Below are 20,599 nucleotides of genomic sequence, written 5' to 3' on the forward strand. Positions count from 1 at the left end.
GAAACTTTTTATTAACTGGATACCCTCTTTAATTCATTTGTTTTAAATAACAACATTAATTCAATAAAGTTTGTCAAAGCAACTTGTAAGGCAGCTTGGCCTCGGTCATCCTGGTCCGTCAGATGAGGTTAGTTAGTAGTTAAAAGTTATAAATCCAACGGGATAATGAATAATGATGAAAGTAATTGACTAAATAAATATACGAAAATAAATATATTTCTTATTACTAGCACCCTTTGAAAAACAAAACCGCTCCTTGAAAAAGCCAAACTTGTTCTTTCATCTTCTACAACTTACTTATGCGAATCCGGATTTTCTAACTGTACAACCACCAAAAATAAATTTATATATATTTAATTAATAAGTAAATTGCGTCTACATGCTGAACCTGACATCCGTCTTCAGCTATCAAAAATTAAACTCAACCTATCCAGATTGTGCAGGCTAAAACAACCTCACTCTTCCCATTAATTCATTAATGTTAATTCATCATTAATGTTCAAATTATTCTTTTTGATTTTGGCTCGAGTTTTACCCTAACTATTGATTCTGTCCAATTTAATTTTTGTATTCCAGATTTTGTAAATAAAGTTAAATATGTCAATCTAATGTTTGTTTTCATGGTGATATCTCCCCTTTACCTAATTAGCAATGGACTATCTAATTTATAAAAAAATTAATTTACTACATACTGTAAGTATCCAATTTTAAATACTTGAATGAGAGGGGTCCGTCCTGGATTTTCTTCTGTGAAAGGGGTCTGCTGGCTAAAAAGTTTGGGTAGCCCATTATAATAAAAAGACCTTGTTAATTTTACGACCCCTGCTATCCGGCACAAGTATTTATACTTAGCGAAAACAGGCTGCAATGGAAGAAAACCAAATTACTTTTAGAATTATGTGCTAATTTTTTCAAATTATTATTCGATTTCGAATCCATAAAACTGTATTTTTTTTTGTATTTCCCATTATGACGAAATAAATATATTATTATTATACAAGAATTGAAGTAGAATAGTCTGTAATTTAGCCATCCATGCTGAAGAAGGCAAAATGCCTAAAAGCATCTGACATACCAAGCGGGTAGACCAAATTAATGTTTCATCATCCGCAGACCAAATGTAGAAATCTCTCAATAGAATAGTTTTGTTTAGTATTTAATATATTTCATAATATGCTACTTATATTTACCGAAAAGTCAATATTTTCCTACATAAATAATTTAATGTTGGATTATCGATAGAATTTTGATGGCCTTTTCACTGTGAGTGGGTTGGACCCCTTTTTATAATTTATAAATCCTTCTTTTCTCGTGTACTTTTTTGCCCATGTCTGACAGGGTGAACTCCTTTAATTATCCCTTTCATAATTTAAAAATAAATATCAGTAGTGAGTTCTACTTTTTCTTTGATGTATCACAGTAAGCCCCTTTGCTGCGTCGGTGGACGGACGGGGAGGGAGGTAAAAGAAGAAGAAACTTTTTCAACTGATATTGCATTAAGAATTCAATTAAAAGAGTAACTTCGTAAGTTCTAATCAATCACAATACAAATTACAAAAGAATAAATATATTATGAAATCCAAATAACGTAAGACGTAAAAGTGAACAAATGGAGAGAAAAGTTGGCGTAAAATTTTCCCGGAACGGAAATACAGTAGAAATGTAATTATAACTTTTCAATTAAAAATATATTGCAAGAAAAACCACTCCAAACTTTAGAAATTGAGGTTTTCTCTAACCAATTATTTACCTTTTTGCGTTAGCGACCCAGTCTAATCTCAAAGGGTTAGGTCAATTAAAGAGTTTATTTACGTCCTTTGAAACCAGATTTTTTATCTCAAAACAACAGGATTGATTGGCTCGTGTACCACAAACCTCTTTACAATCCATACCACTTTTCTTCTTCTTCTCCTTGACCTATGGGATTCGGCCAGAAAATTCGTTTTGACGAACAGCTTTTGGCAAAGGAAAACTTACTTTAAACGCCAAAAGCCACTACAACGCTACAAAAAGTGAATCTAAACACACACCTCACCTTCATCATTTATAACAGTTTTCGTGTTTAAAAAAGTGCAAACAAAACAACATACACGCCTTTTGATCCCTGAGATCTCGATTATAGTGAATATATAATCCATTATCTAGCTGACATTTGGATGAGGCCAGTTTATTTCAGTTATTCTTCTTTGTTTCTTTCTTATTGTGCATTATTGAAAACAGATTTACTTTTTCTCTGGCATAACCCAATTTCCAAATTTTCCTTGTCAGGTAAAAGCAAGAGTGAAACATGATAATGTTTTCTGTTTGTTTTCGATCTGAGACTGCCACATAGATGTGTCTTGAGCACTTTCATATGTTCATTAACTTACAACACAAAATTTTGTGTGGCACAATTTCCACACCAAACACCTAAGTATACACGATATCAGGTCAAGAATACTGCCAACCCTGTTTGATCTGATGTCGCTAAATTATGTAGTAAGTGGAGACTCCCTAAAGCCAATTCAGATTAAGTTCCAAAAGTGCGATACGTCCTTCATCTAGAAAGCAGAATGACGAAGACAGACAATGTCAAATATCTGATTACCGAAATTTACCAATGAATGAAAACTTACTTTCTGTACTGTGGCGAACACGTTCGCCTGTATTTAACGATATGAAAAGGATTTTAAGACCGCACCTAACCCTGGGGCCATTATAGAGCAGGACTTCCAACTCCTCCTCGACTTCTCTAGTACACTGTCTGCTGCTTCAGTCTAAGTCAGGGTGCCCAGAGCGATCAATGCCATATTGGTACCGCGGTAGCCGAGTAGTTAGCATGAGAGACTCTCACGCCGCGGTCGTGGGTTCGATTCCCACCTTCGCCTCTGGCCCATTCCAGATAACCCCCAATTTGAACACACAAGAATTCGTACCATGGCTAATATGCAAGATCATAAAGCCAATAATAAAAAAATAAAAAAAATAAAAAACCATATAAAATTAATTATTGAAATAAAGGTTTGGTTTCATTGATTATTAAAAATATACTGTTTATACTTAGTGGACTAATTGACCATATTAATTATTTCAATTAATTATTCTTTTTATGTAAAGTCTTGTTTGAGATGAAAAAATTAGTGTGTCGAGCGGGATTCGGTCGAAGGTACACACTAACTTTTTCAACCAAGACCTTACATAAAAAGAATAATTAATTGAAATCATTAAAAATAATGTAATTAAAACATGAAAAAATCGTTGAAACTATAATATAATGTAAAAATTAAAAGACAAGATTGATAAAAAAACAAAATTATATTTAAGAATCTTAATAAAATAAAAGAATTGAAACTAAAATAACTCACGAACACTCTAGATCAAGTTCTTGAAGAAAAAAGCAAATTCAGTTGTTATTGCCAACCTTTCGACCTATTTTAAGGTCACCATGCCATTACAAAAAACATATTTGTTTTTCATCGTATGTACATAATAAACAAATAAACTCTAAATCATGAATATATCAATGCTCCAAGTTGCGATTTACCCTCAGGAATATTATATTAAAAAGATGTGACGGTTATTGTAACCACAGTAAGTTATAAATATAGCGACACAACTAAAGACACCGAAACAGCATAAAATCCCTCACTAAACAAGACAAAAACTGACTGAAACTCGAAATACGCCACTTTTCCTGGTAAATACTCAAACCGATGCTTCAAAGCTCGACAAAGAAATAAGATATGCCACTTTTCGTGAATGGTGACAGTGAGTTGCCAAGCAGCTAAGAGTCCACCTACAGTTGTGCCATTTTTCCTGTAGCATCAAACATTCGGGTGAATACTTTTAAAAAATCTCCTAAATAATCCGTTTTTATAATTTTTCTACTTGTGTCACTTTTTTTGTGAAACGGCCATCCGACAGCTTGGTCATTTCATCCCCGAAACACTAACAAAATACCACTACTCGACACAATCACACCAACATGCATTGATCGCACTCATACAGTTTGGTAGATGGAGTACTCGATTCCTCTATATACCTGTTCCCTGTATAAACTAATCTAATTTGGGGGTTGATGGGGTACTTTTATAAAATTTCCGCCATCAGTCACACACATCCTGAAAGGCGATGGAGAAGCTACTACATCATCAGCCCCTCCCCATTCGCACCAATAATTACATTCACTCATACAAGACAGAAATACAAAACACATAACTTAACCTCTGTATACAATAAAACATTCTCAAATCCCTTAAAAAGCGTAATAGCGGACCCTGAAACTCGCTGATGTGTCCGAAAATCCTTTTTAAATCTGGTAGTTTGCCTGCTCGCGCCCTGTAGGGAGTCAAGGCACGACACGCTTCGACTATGTGGGACACGTCCAGCAACCTTTCTCTGCATAGGGGGGATCGGCCCACCAGCAAGTGCCCATGGGTCAACCGCATATGACCTATTCTTAGTCTGACAAGAACTATTCCTTCTTTACGGCTTAGATCCTTGGTGGGCCATCTGCAGGTCGTGCCCTCACTTTTCTAGTTGGTGTGCGATATGTTGGTGCCCAATAAGGACATCGGATTTTTAGGACTAAGAAATGTATGTAATTAAATTTAAAAAATGTTGCTTCAGCATTACACGAGTCTTGGGAGGAACTGAAATACTCTTCTACATAAAGCTAGTGTTTTGTTTCAAAGTATACATGGAAGTTAAAAACGTCTGTGCTTAGATTAAAAACTGCTTGCGCTTGGGGCTTAAATGGCCTAGCTGTACATAGATATAGCCTAGGTAGGCAGGAATCACAAAGTACTGGCTGACCAAAGACAGCCAACTTCACCGGTGTGTATTGAATTTTTGATCTAAATGTGCTTTCCTCCTGGAGTCAGGGCTAATAAGTTATTTAAAATACAAAATTAATTACTGAAATAAAGGTTTGGTTTTATTGATTATTAAAAATAATTATTCAGAAATCGTGTGGTCTGGTGTGATGTAGGTTTCAGAAAAACATTTTCTTTATCGTGCCAACATTTCGATCTTTATTGAGATCATCTTCAGGGCTCAAAGTGTTTGTTTTCTGTGTAATTGTGCCATTCTTGCGTGTCGTGTGAAGTGTCGTGTTGAGAAAATGTTTTTCTGAAACCTACATCACACCAGACCGCATCTCGCGATTTCTGAATAATCATCGATTGACGGTCACTAATCGCCACACATTAAAAATAATGTAACCAAAAAAATTAAAAAATCGTTGAAACTATACCTGATCCCATTTCTAAGTTGTCAAACCAGCGAGAATGTACGGACCCAGAAGAAGGATTAAAGTCAATCTGTTTAAAATGAGTTCATCCGCCCGCTTAAAACACCCCATCACCACAACATATTTAGTGATTAAACTCTAGAGAAATTTAATTTATGATGCCCACTACTTGAATTAATATCTCCCAATTTGTCAATAAATGGTTTTAGTGTGTAAATATAAATATTTCAAATCAGATAAAAAGAATTTTTCAAACCATCGAAATCGATGAAGCTGAATGCTGAAAATCCGTTTATTATAGAAGAGTTGCGATTAAACCGTTTTGCTATTGGCAGTTATGATTTATCGAGCGTACGAAGAGAGAAAACGATTAACGGACTCCATTTGCATACACAATTATTGATAAACGCTCAATCGTTTGGGCATTAGATCGCTGTACGTCTGCTATGAATACGTCCCGGCTCGGGGTCCAGCTTTGACCCGAAGTACGGTACGATACCGTGTGCAATCCGTGAATATGGATGAAGCCATTAACAAATGTTTCAAACGGTTCCTTTTTCCCTTTGACGCTTTACCGGGGGTTCAATACAATTAACGTTCCATCAAAAGAGAGAAAAACTGGAACGGGATTTTACAAGTTCTCGGCTATTACTCAATTATATGTGTACAGAGAAACTAGTTTATATGATACTATTATGTTGCACTTTCTAAAAAAAATTTAGGAAATTTAATGTCATTCGCATTATAATAATTCATTATATAAGTATATATTCTACCTAAAAAATTTCGCAACTATGAAAAAATGCGAGAATCCATAACATTTTTTAAATTTAGCCATAACTTTGATTAGCAAACCGAATTCGAAAAGATCTTTTTTTTGTGATCAGAAGAAAGTGCCCTACTGAAATACACAATAAAATACACCCTTACATTTAAAAAATAAAAATCTGTCTTGAAAATCTACTTGTATTGTAATAAATGTAATAAAACATTATTTTGAACCATAGTTGCATTAATATCGTAATTTTTCACTTTCAGAAATTTACCTTTTGATGGACACAGCTCATTTATAGGATTTGGTCATTTGTGCTCATTCTAATCTTCCCTTTAATCGAATCGCAAAATATATCAAAAAGGAAATAAATATGTGGTGGAGTTGAACAGAAATGAGTTCGTTTTTCCCTCCTTCCCGGTTTTTGGTAACACTGTATGCAACACTGATTCCAGGAAGGTTATTTAATTTTCAGAATGAAATATAAAAACTGTTTTTGTTTAGCTGAAAATAACAATTGGTTGTACCATACGATCCAGTACTGATTCTGGGAAGGTTATTTAGTTAAAAGCGTTTTAAGTGTTTTTGGAATGAAAGAAAGACTATAAAAACTGATTTTTTTAAATGTGAAAATAACCAAAATTGGTTCTATCACACGATTCAATTTACAGTATATTTTATTAATTATATTGTTTACGACAAAATTTATCTGTAACCACATATAACAATAATAATGCAAATTAAACATCAGTCATCAACGTCATAGGATCAAATATTTTACTTGCCATATCGTCGATTAAATGAAAAAGAAGTTGAATAAAAAAATGTAATTCGATTTTGTTTTATTTACAGCGTTATCATCGTTACACGCTATTGGAAATATGTCATATAAGATCCCTTAACAACACAACAAGTATGGCACATAAATCGCACCAACTTCACAATAAAAGTATATCGATAAAAGAAGGTCGAAAGGCCTGAGTTAACAAAGATCATTCTCCATAAATGCTGTCGAATATGTCTTCATTTATGTGGTCTTATGTTATCACAGCATACTTTATGGTTTACGTTTAGTACGTTTTCCTTCTTGGTTTCCATAGTTTGACAGTTTTATGATATTAATATCTGTGAATTGTTTAGATAATATTATCGATTATTATTAACATCAATTATTTATTTTTTTAAGCTCGCGGCGGAAGGGACAGAACTCCTTTTTACTAACAATCACTCTTAATCTTGACACTGACACACCCTTAGTCGCTTAGTAGCAGCATTATCGCCTCTTTCTTTCGGGGACAGTTCTCTGTCTCACAGGAATTACCCAATACAAACCTAGCGATTCTACATGTTCCGAAGATTACTGCCCATCGTACTTGCCGACTTACTCCAGGGTGAATTCCCATCTTATCCGGACCCCTTCTAAATGTGGTTGGAATAAAACCCGTCGCAGACAGCACCAGGGGAACCACCTCTACACGGCTTACCCGTCTCCCTTGGGCAGCAATGTCAGATGAAAGTTCGCTCTAATTTCCGCATTTTTCTTTAATATATGTTATTGCACCGTTTTAGCAGGTTTTCGATTCTTTGACTCGCGGTATTTATTAGTTCTGATACTTTAATATATGAGGTATTTATGTTATCCATCGTTCATTACCAATCGAGACACTTGGCATATGCTCAGGGATAACGGCTTTCTGCAATCAGCCTTTTAATCTTGTTTTGAACCTACCGAGGGTGGCGACGCCTTTAGGCACAGTGGTTGGAACGGCATCTATACCCAGAGATCACTATCGGTATAACTGGGCCTTTTCAACAATTTGTCCACATATTTTTTATTTCAAAGGAGAGCTCCTGATATTTCTTTATTTTTTCATTGAATGTTACCAATATGTTAGTGGTGATATGGAGTACTATATCTATTAGATAGAAGATTTTGGCAGTCTTACTATACCACGTTATATATGGACACTTGCGACTTAAGAGTCTACCCGGATGGTCCTGTCTAGTAGAGAGTATTTTGTCTATTCCAAGGACCGAGCTGTGGTTTATTCGTAGTATTCGACTGATTTAGAGACAATTATTCAGATATTGAGGAGTAAATAATGTTTGCTATGTTGTTATGTCGAGCAAGGTATTATTTTTGTGCCAGTACATGACATCAAGAGATGATATAATGGATTGTCTCTGGAAATTGAGAGCAGACAATACATTTTTCGTCTTCGATCGCTACAATTGGTAGGTTTCCTAGAGAAGACTACCCTATGTTAACCAAGCGAATTTCGTTGACAAAATTTTAAAATTCTAAAAAATACTTTTTTTATTTTCAATATAAGATTTAAAAAACAACCAGAACTGCCAATACTTTAAAAAAATTGTATTCCGGAGCGTAACATAAAAATTTTAAATGTAATCTCCAATGAATTTTCACTGGTCAGCCTTAAAATCTGCCCAATAGAAAAACAGTTGTCGTTTTTAATTGGATCGTTTATAAATTTTGCAATGATTGAATGAATCACCTTTCGATTTGAAAACTTTTGCATCAAGATTATCACTGAATCTTATTTTAGTTTGTTTTTTTATTTAAAAGATGTTTTATATCGTCTTTCCTCAACCGTTCAACGATGCGGCAACAATAGCATAACGGGAATAACAATTAAGCTAATAATATTATTTTGTATAATTTTTAATGAAAAATCACAACCTGATTGGTTTGTTATTGAATTTTTTAAATCTGTCGGACATTATAACAGGAATTATGTCGGCCAAATGGCTAATTTTCGTTGGAATTGAAAAAATAGGGTTCAGTGTCCAACTTTTCTCTATTAAATTTTGCACCAAGAACTTTTGAAAGAAGATTAACTCATACAAAGAGCAAGCAATTTTCCTTATTGGCCTATTTCAATTTCAACTGGATTTTATTTAAAATCAAAACACCGTTCGTTTATGTTGAAAATTGCTTTCAGAATTTATAAAGTTTACCATTTATAATTTATTATATTATTTCTTATTTCCATCCATGGCCGACTTTGTACAAAGGAAAAAACGAAAGCCCAACTCGATATTGAGATACGAAAACGTTGCTACTGACCATAGGCCATAATGAACTACATTTTGAATTAATTCACTATTTTCGTGGTCCGCTTGACCAATTAATACAAGACAATTAATTAAGGTTTTTAGTTGAGATGAAAGAAAGTTAATGGCACGAGAGGGATTCGAACCCACGACCTTCGGCTAGATACGCCGCTGCTCTACCACGATAGCTCAGGTGGTAGAGCAGCGGCGTATCTAACCGAAGGTCGTGAGTTCGAATCCCTCTCGTGCCATTAACTTTTTTTCATCTCAACTAAAAACGTTAATTAATTGTCTTATATTTTGAATATTAATTTTGATAAATCCTATGTTGTCCGGGGAAATTCTATACCCGTGGGCGATGGCTAGATCGTGGTCAAACAGCGTTTCCAGTATCTGCATGCAATAGTGATAGAATAGATCCATGTCCGTTTTGTTCGAACTATTCTACAAAGGAAGCTATCAACTATGAACTTCTGCTGGGAACAGTTAGAAATGTGTCACTGTTCTGCTAAAATCGTTACAGAAAAATATCTCTCGGTCACAGTCTTCCTATCAGACTAAGGAAACTTAAGATCTCATGGGATCAAACTACTGCCACACCCGACACACATCCCAGATCTCGCTCCATCAGATTATTATTGTTTTGATTCATGGCCAAATTTGTTCAAACGAAACTATTTTGTGGAAATAGTTGCGGTGGAATAGTTTGTAAGACATTCACCGAAAAGAATGGTACCAGCGTGTGATTGATCATTTTTTACACACCCTACTAACTTGAAAAGATATATTCTGAAAAGACATATTCTTGAAATAAAACAGCAAATTGTTTAGACAAATATTTTAATTCAACAAAAATTAATATACTTCCCTTGGTTTCTAGAGCATTGCAAACTCACGTTCTCAATGATTCGTTATGTGCAAACATTTCAAACTCTAATCCTCCTAACGTTCCATATGTGTAGGATATGAATAGGTTGCAAGAGGGAAATGGCTGTGAAGAAAGGGTCGGTTCTCTTGAAATTGAAATATCTCGAGCTGAACATTGTCCCTTAAAAACTTTAAACGTGTAAATTATTACAATAATTGGAGCAGAGAAAGAGAAAGGGAGGCAGGAAGGGTTGAGGGTGTGCTCGTTACTCTAACCCTTTGCCTCCTTTGTACAATGTCGGTCGTATCGTTATTATGCATGCGTGAAGATCAAAACTCGCACTCAAAAGGCATTTCTGCTCTGAGTCTATGAGACCATTAAACTCGGTCTCTAATAGTGTTTCTCCGTTTGAATTGTTTCATCCACTATAGCTAAGAATTCCCGAATGATGGCTTGATTGTCAGAATAATTAAAACCAAATCGAACTACCAGCAATGTGTATAAAAGGTACCTGAGTTTTTAATTAATTAATTTACTAATAGCACCATTATCGTAACCACAAAAATACCGGTCTTAGCAAAATAAATATACGTTTTATTCACTATTATCAATATTCGACAAATTAAAAACATACTACGGCTTTAGTTAAATCACTAGTCTTGCACAACGTTATGTGAAATGTTCCTGTTTATTAAAAATCACTATGTTATGTATTTATTGCATAAAACGGTCTTGTTCCTCTTAAGGTAAATAGAGTTATAAACATACTCCGATCACTTTGGTCCGCCTATCCGCGTTAGTTTGGTCGGTCAAGATACGGTTCGGTTTTGCCTTATCTTCGCTGGTTTTGTCTGTAAGATTTTATCGTAGAAATAAATAATAGTGTTAATAGAAAAAAACATGAAAAGCGCACCTAGCATACCAAAACGATCAGTAAAGATCAAGCAAAAGAAAACTACTTAGACGATAGTATCCATACATTTTTCAAAGCATACTTTGAAATAGCATGAAATAACAAAATTGCAAATAATAAGAATATCGATACTTCAGAATTCTTTCGATAGTTCAAAATATTGATACTTGAGTTACAAAGATTTAGAGTATCTAACTTCAGGCAATCAATCGATAGTTTCGTCGCAATAATTCAAGGTATCGATAATTTTGTTTCAATACTCCAATGTATCGATTCTTTTTTCAATACTCCGGGGTTCGAAACTTCTTGGTATTGATACTTAAGTTCAAATGCTTTTCGGTGTCGCTACTTAAATTTCGATACTTCAGGGAATATAGATATTTTCCTTTTTTATAGTTCAAGTTATCGATACTCAAATTTCAAACAATCAGGGTATCAATAGCTCATCGGAATCGAGTTTTGTTCCAATACCTTAAAGTATCGATACCGTAGTCTCAATCATCATTCAGTTGATATTTTAAAGAAATGGATAATTACGTTGCAATACTTCAAGATACCGATACTTTTTTCGATAATTCACACCTTCGAAAATTCTCGATATTTGATACTTAATTCCAATACAACTCGGTATCGGTACTTCAAGGAATATGTGTTTTCTTTTGACAATTTAAATTATCGATACTCAAACTCCAAAAATTTAGAGTATCGATAACTTCAGGTAATCGATAGTTTCTTTGCAATGTTTTAAGTATCGATAATTTTGTTCCGTTACCCATGAGAATGGATAATTTCGTGTCCATATTCTCGAAATCGATACCATAGGTTCGACACATCATGGTATTGATACCTTAAATGAGTCAATAATTTCGTTATAATACTTCAATGTATCTATACTTTTTTCGATCACGGTTTTAAAACTTCTCGGAATTTAACATTTAAGTCGTCGACATATCCGTTTCGATAATCCATGCTATCGATACTTTCGTTTTTATACTTCAAGGATTGATACTTAAGTTTTAAAAATTCTGAAAATGTTCATATTAATAAATTAATTGCTATAATTTGAAACTATCGATCATTTGGTTTAGATACTTTTATATTATTGATTTTTTCGAGACTAATAATGGTGGTTAGTCTGAGTGTGGTTGAACGCATGTTCAACTGACCAACATTGATCACTCTGAGGGGGTCTGTCTATTCTCGCTGAAACGTTAACCAACTATAATAGAGGGAAGAAGTAAAGTGGTCGGTTCGGTCAGTTGAACGTAGTAATGAATTATGTTTTTTTCGAAATCGCTTCCTTCTACGTAGAACTATTACAGATAGTCTATCGTAAACAAGTCTATTATTTGAAATATATGTATAACAACAATATATATATATATATANATATATCAATCCGGAAGGTGTTTTGGGTGAGAGGTTGATTTCGTTCGTTGAATCCTGAGTTTTAGTGTTCTTTTGGTGTTATTGAGAGTGCATGATAAATTTTTAGATAACTTTAATTTTTATTCTGAAATCTTTGTAGCTTAACAATGTTGTTAGACTTTTCGAGTAGAGTAATTCTGGTACTGTAAAGCGCCTCAATTTATACGATTATTATATCAATACTATTATTAAATAATAAGATAATATTATATTTTGTTTAATCATATTTTACAAGTGAGTAATACGATCAAGTCAGTTCCTCCGCCCTTATTTTCATTCAAACACCTTTTATTGCCCTGGTCTTTTGCCAAACTGTGCTATTCTGAACAATTTTTGATCTACAACATTCCACTTTTTGCCGTTTGGATTAATGCATAAGATGTATTTGCAACACCACCAATTTTCTAAATTATAAGATGATAAAGTTGGTAGTTCTTGTCAAAAATTCAATAAATACAGTAAAACTGTATACGTAAACTGACTTACGTCATAGAGTTTACTTAAGAGTAATATAATAGATAGTGAAGTTGATAAATATTATCTAGCTTCACGATGGGCGCTGCTACAAACTGGCGCACAGAGCTGCCGAATGAGGAGCTTCGGAGGTAAAATCAATATGAGGCTTGTTTTGTAAAATGTTAGATGTAATTGATAAAAATAAATAGTCATAAAAGAAACTTAAACCGAAAAAGGTTGAGTGATAAATTATAATCACTTCAGTTATAATCAATTGATGCTAAAATGACTCCTGGCACGCCCTCAATACACAACTGAACAATTAAATACCACTTGAAATTGTTTGCCGAGTCGTTTCATTTCCCGATTTGTGAAATCATGATTTATGTAAAAACATCTTTTTTTCTCTTTAATTGCAATTGTTATTATTTTTCGACTTTTCATCTTGCTTTCTTCGACTAATGACAGTAATTGTATTCGTCCAGTCTAATTGATTTAATATTACTCTCTCTCATCCTCCCAATTCTCGCAATCTCATTGTATTAATACTTGGCAAGAAGTGTGTAAGGTCGAACAGTAATAATGCACAAACCGTTAAACTATAAGAAGTTCAATACCGTCCAAAATGTTTTTATTAATTTCGCTTAGATTTGGACGTGGGTGTGTTTTGATTCAATACGTAATGACATGATATTAAAATAAATACTATAAAATTAAATTAATACAAAATGAAGTAACATTCAGTAAAGGCGGGTTATATTGTAAATACAACAAAGCAGAAACCACGTATAAACCACACCGTCCCAGTATGTCTTGTGTACTATGTAGAGTGTGGAGACATTAGAATACATTTCTGTTATTAAAATGGAATTTCAGTCATTTTCACTGTTTATATGGGGTCGGATAATGGTTTCTTAGGGTATATATCCATTTTATTGCTGGAGGCGGCTGTTTCCGTGCCGATTTATTAAGTGGCAATGGAGAGCACGACCCTCTTCACCAGCAAGTTGTCCTAAGTTAACTCAAGCTTCTTGTTTTACCATAGTTTCATCCGTATCGTTAATGAGGGTAATACATAAACGTAGAAATGACAAACAAAACATAAACCGTATAAAACTGAACTGAATTTCGTAAATTAAATACTAAGATAAAGCTTGACAAAAATCTTCCTTGCCTTTGCGTTTCGTCGTGGTTCCGCTATCTTCCAAAAATTAAGCGGACAAGTTTAAATTTACTAGTTGAGCCGGTTGCGTCGGAAACTGTTCCGTTCAACGGGATGATAAACTTAATCAAGTTACCATATCTCACTTTCTTACAAGCCTCCCATCCGCAAGCATCTTAAATGATAATGATGATGAGAGTAATAATTTATTAAATCTCAGCACAATTAAGTGCAGTAATAGCGTATATGATGTGACGTGTGGATACAATTTAACCACCCCAGTTTGATCATCCCTGAAACGAATACTGTCGGAAATGAGCCGTCCACAATATAAAAACAAAAAATCCAATTGAATAATAGAAAGACGCCGCCACTGTGAGGGACCTAACTGCAATGATGACTCTCTCCCATTAGATTTTAATCAGAATGCACAAAATGGACAGCGTAAGACAATACATTCATTGAATGGGGCAAAATGAATTAGTTAGGCCGGCACGATATTTCCAGAAAGAGAACAATAAGAAAACGGTTTTAGACCTGTGTGACAAAACTATAAATACTATCTTTCAATTAATTAAGGTTTTCAGTTGAGATAAAATGAAAGATATTAATTGGTTAAGCGGATCTCGAAAACTAGTGAACATAAATACTATGTTTCCAAAGTGTATATCCTTTAGGAGGAGGAAGTGCTCAGTTGCCGATCATCATTCATAACATTAAGTAAAGCATACAAGATAACTGTTAAGATTTGTAATACTAAAATATTAGGTATGAAAAAATTCTACGGGTGAAAAATATTTATTTGTAGGCGTTTTAGCCTAAGTAATAGGCCAGCTATTAAGTGAGGTTTTAGAATGAAATAATTTTCAGCCTGAAAAGTGACGTTTTACACCGAAATAAATTATTCAGCCTAAATGGTTTAGTAATTATTAGTAATATATACTTACTAGTAATGGTTTAGCGTGAAAAGGCTACAAGCAGTTACTAAGCAAAATTTTCTACTAAGCAGTAATAATTTTAAACAGAAAATTAGGTTAGTGTGGTATTAGACTGAAGATTTGGCTGTGAGAGAACATTCACCCTGAAAATGATGCTAAGTAACGATTTAGATTTAAATCTGACGAGTTCAGAGGCTAGAAAGTATGTAATCGGTTAAACTTGAAAATTAAGATATTACAATTAATTAAGGTTTTTAGTTGAGATAAAAAGACTGGCACGAACGGGATTCGATCTTCGGCTAGATACGCATTAAAAATGGCAAAAAGGAGGGAAAATTCAAAAGGTGGGGTTGAGATGGGAAGTTAGTGTCCGAGTGGATCGAGGTCACAATCGCTCAAGTGGTACAGCAGCGGCATATCTAGCCGAAGATCGTGGGTTCGAATCCCGCTCGTGCCACTGACTTTTTTATCTCAACTAAAAACCTTAATTAATTGTAATATATTAATTGGTCAAGCGGACCACGAAATTAGTGAATTTATTGAAAATTAAGTTTATGTGAGGGATTGGGGATAAAAGTGGGTAACAAGTAACGAGCAAGGTAAAAATTAAGTTAAAGTAAGTTTTAAGAATTCAAACTGGGTTATAAGTGAGGTTTGAAGATCAGAAGTAAGTAACAAGACACGAACGATATTAAGAGTTAAATCTGAAGTTTCAGGCTAAATATTAGGTTAAAAATAGGTTATCAGCGAAGTTTTAGCCTGGAAATTTGATTAGAAATTACGCTCGAGTATAACAAGTGAGGTTTGAGAAATAAAATCAGGTCGTAAGTAAGGTTTTAGATTGAACAGCAGAATATAAATGAATTCTCATCCTAAGAATTAGGTTAATAGTGAGGTTTGTGGATGAAAAGTAGGTTACGAGTAAGGTTAGACACTAAAAAATAACTTTGTAAGTGATACTTGATTATTCATTTGTATGCAGGGTGTCCTTTTTAGATGGCCCTGTTGAATTTCTCTTGAACTAATGACGCTATACAAAAATAATACCTGTTTAATATTTCCTACTCTAGTTTAAAATTTTCACCTTTTTTAGAGAAAAATTATACAAAAATCATACACATCATTTTAAAGGATATTTTATGCTTAAAACAATGTGCAATCGGATTTTAAATTGGTCCAAAAATGACGAAGTTATGGCAGAAGTTTGAAAAAACGCATTTCGTTTGTTTCGTTGTTGATTGTTAATAATTTGCATCTTCACTAAGGTAAACATTAATTGCCTTTATGGTTTACATTCTGTAATTGTTTGTCAAATTCGTATTATGAGAGCAAATCTTAATTCCTCGAAGTAAATCAATTTTACAACAGTGCCTATCTGTTACATTCAGTATTCCATTCAAAATGAACCGAAGAGCACATTTTTCCGATCAACATCGAGTTAATATGTACGACTGCTTTATTCACAGTGGTGGTATTGCGCGTCGTGCAGTCGAGTTGTGCTCCATGAAATTTCCTGACCGATCCAGAGTAAACTGCAAAATGATTATTCGTGTCGCTCGCAATATGAGGAGATACGGATCTGTTGCTTTCCATCACCAAGATTTACTCCGAACTTACAATTTTAAGCCGTATCGCTCTCAGCTTTTCCAGGGGATTTGCGGCTTTGATTAAGACAAGTGTCTAACGTTCCTTGCACAAATGTCGTTTTGGGAGGCTGAAGAAAACATTCTTCCATACATCCTATGGACTAATGAATCCAAGTTCACCTCTAATGGCATATTAAACCAATGGAATTTTCGAACGTGGGCAGAGGAAAATCCGAGTATTTCGTACTCTTGTGGTTCAAGTATCAACGTTTGGTGTGGACTTCTCGGAAATAAATTAATGGGGCCTTATTTCTACGAAAATAATTTAAATGGTGCTTAGTTCCTCAATGTTTTGAGGGAGGTACCAACACTGTTAGATGAAGTTCCTCTGCAACAATGACAAAGAATGATTCTCTAGTTTGATGGATGACCCGAACACACTTCTTGCACGTGAGACGTTATTTGAATCCGGGATAGGTGGATAGGACCTCATGGCCCGATCTGTTGGCCTCCTCGGTCACCCAATTTAACTCTACTTACCTATTTTCTATAGGGCCATTCTACGCCAATCATAAACCAGCAACCTTAGTTGAAGGACTGCTGCGAGAAGAGAAAATGTTTGTCAACCATTTCCCGTGACTATATCGCTCTGAGCAGTTAGAGTTATTAAAACGAGTAAATCTTTGCATGCACAAGGCTGGCAGTTCGAACATGAAATGAGATTAATAAAGCAATGTATCAACCAATAGCAAACCAAACGACTGTTTTTTTTTCCAAACTTTTGCCATAACTGTGTCAATGTTTGACCAATTTAAAGTCCGATTTGTTGTTTAAAATGTCCTTTAAAATGATGTCAAAGTAGTCTGTCTCTAGACACTAGTCTAAAAAATATTAAAGACATATTTTTTGTTTTTTTGATAGCGTCATTCGTTCAAGAGAAATTCACCCGGGCCATCTACAAAGTACACCCTGTATAGGTGAGATTGGTAGGGTAAAAATCAGTTAAAAGTCTCATAATAGTCTAAGGATTAGGTTATAAATAAAGTATTAGATTGAATTACGTTTTGTCAAACATGAAGTTTCATATTAAAAATGTAAGTTTTTAAGTTGGAAAAGTTGAATGCTAGGCTTTAGGATAATAGGTAGGATACAAGTGACTTCGCGACTGAAAATTAGGTGAGGTTGAAGCATTCAAAATATGTTATAAGTAAAGTATTACAATGAATCGTAGGTTATACATGAAGTTTCAAGTTAAAATATGTAAGGTTTTAAGTTTGACAAGTTGAAAGTTAGGCTTACGATAGCAGATAGGATAAAAGTGATCTAAAAATTAGGTTATAACTGAGGTTGAAGAATTTAAATTAGGTTATAATTAAAGTATACTGAATCGTGAAGTTTCAGGTTATAAATGAAGGATTTAAGTTTGAAAAGTTGAAAGCTCATTTTTTAGGATAAAATTAAGTTGGTAAATTAAAATTAGGTTTGAAGAGGCGCAAAAAAATATATTTTAATATGTATGGATTTAAAGTAGGATGATACGATTGATGGTAAAGACTAAAAATTTTGTAATAACTTAGAAGTAAAGACAAATTATGTAATAGGTGAAGCTTAAAAATAGATCAATAAATGTTTTAGCCTTAATAGTAGGCTTTTTTATGGCTTTGCTTTTGTAGGCACTTATAGTAGGCTATAAGTGAACGTTTTTCCTTGTTATCGATTTAATATGAGCTCAAATTTACACATAAAAAGGTTACTATTTACAAATGACATTCCAGTGTAATAATAAATAATTTAGGTGATAATTTAACTGTAACGATTTAAGTTAGGTAATAAGTGAAGTTTACAGCATAAAAATAGATCAATTGTGGTTTTAGCTTAAATAGAAAAACTTAAGTTAACGTTCTTTCCGAAATAATAGTTAAAGTGTAGTTTGAGCTTATAAGCAGGTTATTCGTGAGGTTTGAACATCCAATTGTTGTAACTGAGTTTTCAGCTAAAATAACAGGGTTTTTAAGAGATTTGGGCAGGATTTTAACTGAGATTTGACAATTTAAATTAGGTTACAAGTGACGATCCATTAAAATAAAAAATAGGATGTACGTAATATTTGTAGCTTAAAAATAAAAAATGATTTATAAGTAAAGTTTGAACATTCTACTTAGGTTATTTTTCAGCTTTCAGGTTTTAAAAGAAGCAAGGAGCAAAAAAATACATTTCAGCTGAGTTCGAGGATTAAAAATACGAGTGACGTTCGACTAAAAAAATGAGGTTGTACGTAATGCTTTCGACTTAAAAATAGGTTAAAGTGACTTTTATGCTGAAAATTAGGTTTCAGTGATAAAAATCAGGTTTAATATACGTAAGAAATCTACCTAGAATGAAACTTTATTAGCAGGAGAACTATTTTTGCGATAAAAAATATATTGAAATAAATTAATGACTATTTGTATAGAGATAATAATTTTCCTAGCCTTAGCATAGCCGGAACTTTACTTCTTTCCGATCTAAATAAGTGCTGCCGTTAATTTGTTTATTTACAAAACCTGTTCATTGACTCTTGCAGCCGTCTAACGAACACGTTAACGCTATACAGTTTCCTCTCGTGGAAATCGGGCGAAGTTCTAAATCGAGATGTTTATCCAACCGTCCATTAGGTGGAACCAGAGTCGGGTCCTGGCCAAAAATCAATACCAGGAAAGATAAACTTGCCTGCTGCAACCTACCAAACGGTATGCAGCATGGCCTAGCATAATGGTCATGCAGATAGACCATTTTTAGACTTTTTTTTGTTTGTTTTTTAAAACAAAATTTAACCTTTATTATCAATTATAAAATTATTAATTAATATTATCCCTGATTTTATACAATTGTATTAATTATAATTTATTAATAATCGCTATATTTAAAAAAATAAATATTATATTATGTGTTTTGAAGTATATAAATTTTCCAAATTTACTTTTTTTACTTGACTTTAGTTCCTAACAATGTCTAATCCGGATCAAAATCTAATCAAAAGAGAAAATACAATATATAAACTAGTTAATTTTGATCTAAAAATGTTTCTCATTTCCTGACAAATAATATGTTATCGAAGAAAGTAACAACTTTTGCCATTTAGGAACAAAAAGTAAATCCGTCTGCCACTTGACGTCCTTCTCAGTATAGTTCGCCCTCCTTACAATCTATCATCGATTAAAACAATTTAAATTGGCAGACAAAGTAGGCAGTTGAAGTAAATTACGCTAAAATGTTTACTAATTTAAAAAACTTACACGGATAAAATCCAATGCTAAAGGTAATGCACACAGGCCCGTCTGAATATTTATTATCTTAGCATCATCTTAACGTCAACTTTATTGATTAACCTGTCGTACGTGTTTTTCGTTTCGTATTAGATTTACTAGAGAAAAGGAACTATTTCCCAGGTCAGCGCTTGGCTTGTTCTTTTATTTTTCTGTTTATCAACTTATTATTCACTTATCTTTCAATCTTCGAACAGCAGGCGTTTAGAAATCACAATTTTTTGATTATTTTCTCATCTGAACCATACAACCCTCCTCGCGTTGGGGTATAATAAAATAAACAAAAGAGAATACATACCTAATAAAGCTTGGAAGAGCCGGGATTTGAAAATGCGGATCACCCTCTCGATGGCTAAGCGGAGTTGCTTATCCTGGGGCTTCGTCAGTTTCGAATGGTAGTCTTCCAAGAGCTCAAGCGCCCGATGTGCTTCTGAAACATAAAACAGTAGGTTGAAAAAGCAAAAATAATACGATAATAACATTTTTAAGAAGAACTTTTATAAACGAGAAAATACTGTCAACACATACCTACTCCCCGTCAACATTATATAGAGCCATTAGATTTTGTGGTCCGATTGACCAAATAACTTCTTTCAATTAATTAATCGGTTAATTAATTAATATTGGTTGAGATGAAAATGGCAAATACGAGGGAAAATTAGAAAGGTGGGGTTGAGATGGGAAGTTGGTGTCCGAGTGGATCGAAGTCACGATAGCTCAAGTGGTAAAGCAGCGGCGTACTTAGCCGAAGGTCGTGGGTTCGAATCTCGCTCGTGACACTGACTTTTTTATCTCAACCAATACCTTACATAAAGATTAATTAATTGAAAGAGATTATATAGAGCAATAATCGCATGCAAAAAAAT

At 33.8% G+C, this 20,599-nt stretch overlaps 1 protein-coding gene across 2 annotated transcripts in view; it reads right to left on the reverse strand.

Annotated features, from left to right (window-relative positions):
* The window catches only part of LOC106674408 (disks large 1 tumor suppressor protein), a 565,060-nt gene that overhangs the window by 455,550 nt on the left and 88,911 nt on the right, over positions 1–20,599 (reverse strand). For both annotated transcript variants that reach the window (XM_024225925.1, XM_024225931.1), the window contains one exon: positions 20,032–20,163. In XM_024225925.1, coding sequence (XP_024081693.1) covers positions 20,032–20,163 — 132 coding nt within the window. The remainder of the gene's footprint in view (positions 1–20,031; positions 20,164–20,599) is intronic.

The sequence above is a fragment of the Cimex lectularius genome, unplaced genomic scaffold (genome assembly GCF_000648675.2).
Source record: "Cimex lectularius strain Harlan isolate CLEC.00 unplaced genomic scaffold, Clec_2.1 scaffold81, whole genome shotgun sequence".
Taxonomy (NCBI): Eukaryota; Metazoa; Arthropoda; class Insecta; order Hemiptera; family Cimicidae; genus Cimex; species Cimex lectularius.